The following is a 5897-nucleotide window of genomic DNA, read 5'->3' on the forward strand; positions in this document are numbered from 1 at the left end:
ATGAACCGATGAGTCAATGTGCCTGTGATGTTTGTGGGACATGGGGCTAGAATTCACCTTACTATCTGGAGAGCCTAACCTCAAAGCCACTATGCAGGTGGTATTAGTGAATTTCCCTAATCTCTCTAGACAGCAGTTTCTTCATAGGACAAGATGGCTCTTAGGCCAGTGGCTTCTCAGGTGATTTCAAAAAATGCCTTAAGCTTTCCTGAAATCTAAACCTTGTTCCACACTCCATATTATGGAGAAGGTAGCCCTGAAGGGAAAAGGCCTTGAGTCTTGTCAGTGCTGTCTGATGGGCTGCTCAGAGCCATAAACACTTGAAAGTTGCAAACTTAGCCAAGAAAGTGTTCACAGTACTTAGCCTAACTCCCTTCTCATGAGATATGATTACACCGACGTGTACATTGACATAAGACCTTGTTATTTCCCCATGCTGGCACGGGTTTCCAAGGAGCCCCAGTGGTACAGTGGTTAAGCAGCTTACCTCCTAACGGTGAGGTCAGCAGTTCGTAACCTGTTCAAACCCACCAGCTGCTCTGTGAGAAAAAGACATGGCTCTTTGTTAGAGTTGCCACGGGTTTGGTTTGGTGGGGGTTTCCAAAGCCAAAATTTCTGCAGACTGGAGCCCATTAGCTTCCTCTTGCTTTTGGTGAACTCCCAGCTGTGGCAATCTGCTTGTTGCTGGTGGCGGAGATGTTTCATTTCCCCTGCAGAGGAGCCAGGGCGACCTCAGCCAACAGACTTCAGACTTCGTAAAGTGCGACTGACATACAAGCACGCCCTGCCGCCAATTCTCCTTTTCAGGGTCTCTCTGCACTCAGCTGACTCCCCTGCCCGAAGTAACGATCCTAGGTGAGATGATTTCCATGGTTTTGCCTAACATGTTGACAGGAAGTTGATCTTGCAGACACGGGAAAGGGCACAAACAGGTGACGTTATTTGGTAGGCCTCAGATGGGCCACCAGAGTTGCCCGAAAGTAATAACATGGTGATGGACAACGACCATTTATTTCAAGACCTGACTTCACCTCCTTTGAAACCACACTCACACCCCAGAATAGACTGCTTCCTGGAACCGGGCCCGTTGGATGGGTGGGGCCTGAAAGCTGCCTGGGGATGCCCTGCGGGTCATGAGTCCGGGTTTCGGTTCCAGCGGGCGCTGGCGCTCGCCCTGAGTCACTGTGAGGCAAGCTGGCAAGCTGGCAAGCTGGCAGGCTAGGGGCTGCTGCCGGGACCAGTGCAAACGCAGCCACGCCTGCGGTTCCCACGGCAACACCGATCCCGGGCCAATCTGGCCTCGGAAGCGAGTCTCCGCCCGCCAGGGATTGAAGAGCCTGGAAAAGCCGGGCGACCCAGGGACCGGGAGCCGGCCGGGCGAATGCGCGTCGCGGGCTCTGGCCATGGCTCGCGGCCCGCAGCGCCCGCTCGGGCTCTGCCTCCTCATGCTGCTGCTGCTCCCGGGCGCGTCCGGCCACGAAGGGGCGGCGAGGCCGGGGGAGGGCGCCGCTAAACCGGGCGCGGCCTGGCCGAGCTTACAGGGCCTGAAGGAGAGGCTGAAGTCGGCGGGTGCCGTCTCCAGGCGGTACTGGGCGCTCTTCATCTGCCAGTTGCGGCCCAAGGTCTGCGAGGACGACGAGGAGGCGGCCGCGGAGCCCGTGGGTAAGACCACCAGCGGGGCTCGGCCTGCCCGCGGCTCCGGAGGGCGGGAGACGGGATGCGGTGCAGACGCCGAGTTGAATGGGGGTCGCAGAAGATGACGCCTGCCCTGGGCCTTCCTAATCTGGGCCGCCAGACTGGCTGCTTATCAGCCAGCATTACTGTTTCGTTGTGAACAGGCGGCCTCTGGGGGATCCGAAAGCCCTGTCACACCCCGTCCCCATCCCTGGTGCAGCCCCCTTATGGGTATGAACTGACCTGGCTGCTGTCCCCCATCTCACCTTGCCCACACTTCCTGTGCTGTCTCCCAACCTACTCATTTGAAGGGGCTTCTCTTTCCCGCTTTCTTGATGACTTTAAGGAAAGCCTTGTGTGGACAAACCTGGTGACTGTTCCCCATCTCCAAATACCTTCTCCTTCTCTCCTTGAGGACACGCAGTGGGCAGAGCCCTCGGCTGGAGTCCAAGATCTGAGTTCTGGTTCCGACTCTGTCACTGACAAATTGTGTGGCACGGTTGTCACATCACTGTTGTGGACCAGATGACCTCTGAGCTCCTTCCAGTCTGTGTCGATAATTCCAGGTTCAGTCCTATAACAAGTACTAGCAACATCTTTCGTTTAAATCAAAAGATTTCTGAATTCCAGTGGATGGTTTATTTTTGCCAATACTGGATATATTCAAATTCCAATTGTCAAAAAAATGTAGAGGCCTTTGGAGTTGGCTGTGAGCAGATTATTTTGGAACCCAAAACAAGCAGGAAAATAATCGCCAGCTACTGTTTGTCTCCCTACTAGACTGCAAACTCCTTGTAGGCAGGGTCTGGGTTTCTTACACTTCCGGCACATAGGACATAAGGCATACTGGTTGAATAAATTGAACCTTTGCTGGAGGTGGATCGTATCAAGGCCACTGACTTCCTCAGGAAGAAGAACATCTCTACTACGTCAAGTTGCATGAGCAACACACGTTCCGCGGGGAGGGGGTGCTGGCTTCCCCTGGTCGAGGCCCTGTGCCTGTCTCACAGCTCCTCCTTTTCCAGGCTGGAACCTTCCCCTGTTGGGCCAGCAGTACCTGGATATCCTGACCGTGTGGTACTGCAGCTTTCAGGACTGCTGTGACAGTGGTGACTGCAGGATCTCCAACAATTTCACAGGTGGAATCCCACATGGCCCTAAGGGGCTACTGATCTATGAATGGGGGTGGGGGTGGGGGGCAATTCAGGGGAAATGGCTGGGGTACAAGGGACCATTCATTATCCTGTCCACCCTCCCCCCAGCAAGGATTGCCACAGTAAGAGCGAAGTCAGGGCTGCAATTATGTAAGGATCTGCTTTGGGCAAGACATTGAACTGCTAGGATTTCCAGAAATAGCATCATCAAACGACAATGTGAAGTGATGTATTAATGGATTTTGCATTCTTCCTTCTAGAAACAGAGACCAAAGCATCTCTATCCTGTTTTTTGAAGGAACACTAAAATACTTGAACCTGCAACAGGAAGCCCCTTTTAGCCTTTAGCTTAATGGCTCAGGGCAACTGAGCTGGATTCCTGGATCTTGGGAGTCCGTGGGAATGCCATGGAACAGCTGGAAGGAGGGGACACTGCCAGATGTAGGACAAGCCCCTGACTGACCCCATCTGAGGAAGGGGAGAGAAGTCATACCCTGGATAGATGAAGGGCTTCCTGCTGCTCGTTTGCCCCCCACTCCCTCGCCATGCCCTCCTGCAGTCCCTGGGAGAGTGTCCAAGGGGAAAAGAATAGCAAATAGCTCCGAGCCCTACTATGTGCCAGGCAGGGATTACTAACTCATCATCCAACATATCCAACAACACCCTAGGAGAGTCAGGCCCAGAGCACCTCGTCTCTCTCTAAATAGGAGCAGCAACCCCCATGCTGCCCACCTCAGAGGGTGGCTAGGAGGATCGAGTGAGAGAACTGATCGGAAATTGTGGACTGTGATTAAAAGTTCCCCTTTCTAACCTTTAGCCAACAAGTGTCTGGGTGATGCAATGTGAGTTTCCTGGTCATCTGGGATCAGTGGGATTGCCTCAGTGCCACCACACCTGAGAGAAATGGCGTTGTTTCTGATTATAAACTAATTCACAGTAACCATCATGTGGATTGAAAATCCCCCACCAGTATGCCTGTGCATTCTCTCCCTCAAGCCCAGGTGCATATGAATCATAACTAAACAACTTTCCTTCTGTGTCCTTTTTTCATTAGTTCAGGTGGCTTGATTTGCATATCACAGTTGATTTTGCATTTTGACTCTCAGAGGATGATCTTTAGCCCCAAGACTGAACATATTCTGATAAAGGATCAATAGTTTAGTCCTTTACAAAAGGTACCTCTAACCGCTTTCCCCAGGAGCAGTTTCCTTGCCTAGAACTCTCCTAATCCCAGCTTTTTCCATCTCCATAAACAAGGCCCACCCTGGACACTAGGTCACTTAATCGGTGAGGATGACAATGACTCAGTGCTTTCTGACACTCCTAACAAAGTCCTGTGTCCCAGGACAGGGTATGGTCCAAGACGGAATATTGGACTCCAGGTCAGGAAGTCTGATTTGGATTTCTGTTGAGTCAGGAGAAGACCCTCAGTGGACAGTTAGCAAATCACCTCTTTGCCCTTAACATGCCCATTGTTCCCCCAAGGGCCTGGGTGCCCACATTGTTCTGGCTGGGGGCCCAAGACCCCTTGGCTGGATTCCTAGTCTCTCCTCTCTCTGGCTGCCCAACTGTGGGCAGTCCTCTCCAAATTTCAGTCTCCTCAGCTTTATTTATTTTTTTATTTTTATTGTGCTTTAGGTGAAAGTTTACAGCTCAAATTAATTTCTCATACAAAAATTTGTACACATACTGTTATGTGACCCTAGTTGTAATCCCTATAATGTGACAGCACACTCCCCCTTTCCACCCCGGGTTTCCCTTATCCCTTCACCCAGCTCCTATTTCTTTCTGCCTTCTCATCCCGCTGCCAGAAAGGAGCTGCCCATTTAGTCTCATGTAGCTAATGGAACTAAGAAGCACACTCTTCAAGAGTATTATTTTATGATTTATACTCCAGTCTAATCTTTGTCTGAAGAGTTGGCTTCGGGAATAGTTTTAGTTCTGGGTTAATAGAGAGTCCGGGGGCCATGTCTTCTGGGGTTCCTCTAGTCTCAGTCAGACCATTAAGTCTGGTCTTTTTCCATGAATTTGAGTTCTGCACCACACTTGTCTCCTGCTCCATCAAGGAATCTCTGTTGTGTTCCCTGTCAGGGTAGTCATTGGTGGTAGCCAGGCACCACCTAGTTCCTCTGGTCTCAGGCTGATGGAGTCTCTGGTTTATGTGGCCCTGTTGCCTCAAGCTAATACTTTCTTTCTGGTTTTGGTGTTTTTCATTCTCCTTTTCTCCAGGTGGGTTGGGACCCATTGATGCATCTTAGATGGCTGCTCGCTAGCTTTTAAGACCCCAGATGCTACTCACCAAAGTGGGATGCAGAACGTTTTCTTAGTAAGCTTTCTTATGCCCGCTGACCTAGATGTCCCCTGAAAGCATGGTCCCCAGACCCCCACCCCTGCTACTCTGTCCCTTGAAGTGTTTGGTTGTATACAGGAAACTTCTTAGCTTTGGTTTAGTCCTGTTGTGCTGACTTCCCCTGTGGTGTGTGTTGTCCTTCCCTTCACCTAAGATAATTCTTGTCTACTATCTAGTTAGTGAATACCCCTTTCCCTCCTTCCCAACGCTTGTAACCATCAAACAATGTTTTCTTCTGTGTTTAAACCTAGTCTTGAGTTCTTATAATAGTGGTCCTGTCCTTTTGCAACTGACTAATTTCACTCAGCAAATGCCTTTCAGATTCATCCATGTTGTGAGATGTTTCATGGCTTCATCGTTGTTCTTTATTATTGCGTAGTATTCCACTGTGTGGATAAACCATAATTTGTTTATCCATTCGTCTGTTGATGGGCACCTAGGTTGTTTCCATCTTTTTCCTATTGTGAACAGTGCTGCAATGAACATGGGTGTGCATATATCTATTCGTGTGACGGCTCTCATTTCTCTAGGATATATTACAAGGAGAGGGATTGCTGGATCATATGGTACTTCTATTTCTCACTTTTTAAGGAAGTGCCATATGGTTGTACCATTTTACATCCCCACCAACAGTGCATAAGTGTTCCAGTCTCTCCACAACCTCTCCAGCATTTATTATTTTGTGTTTTTTGGATTAATGCTAGCCTTGTTGGGGTGAG

The 5897-nt window shown here is 50.2% G+C and overlaps 1 protein-coding gene across 1 annotated transcript in view; it reads left to right on the plus strand.

Moving 5' to 3' along the window:
- The first annotated feature begins 509 nt into the window (after nt 1-509).
- Nucleotides 510-5897, plus strand: part of TOR3A (torsin family 3 member A) — a 21892-nt gene continuing 16504 nt past the window's right edge. The window contains 5 exon segments of the mRNA XM_004372858.2: nt 510-1037; nt 1040-1089; nt 1091-1216; nt 1218-1662; nt 2700-2813. Of these exon segments, the coding sequence (XP_004372915.2) occupies nt 989-1037; nt 1040-1089; nt 1091-1216; nt 1218-1662; nt 2700-2813 (784 nt within the window). The 5' untranslated portion in view covers nt 510-988.

The sequence above is a fragment of the Trichechus manatus genome, unplaced genomic scaffold (assembly GCF_000243295.1).
Source record: "Trichechus manatus latirostris isolate Lorelei unplaced genomic scaffold, TriManLat1.0 scaffold00021, whole genome shotgun sequence".
Lineage (NCBI taxonomy): Eukaryota > Metazoa > Chordata > Mammalia > Sirenia > Trichechidae > Trichechus > Trichechus manatus.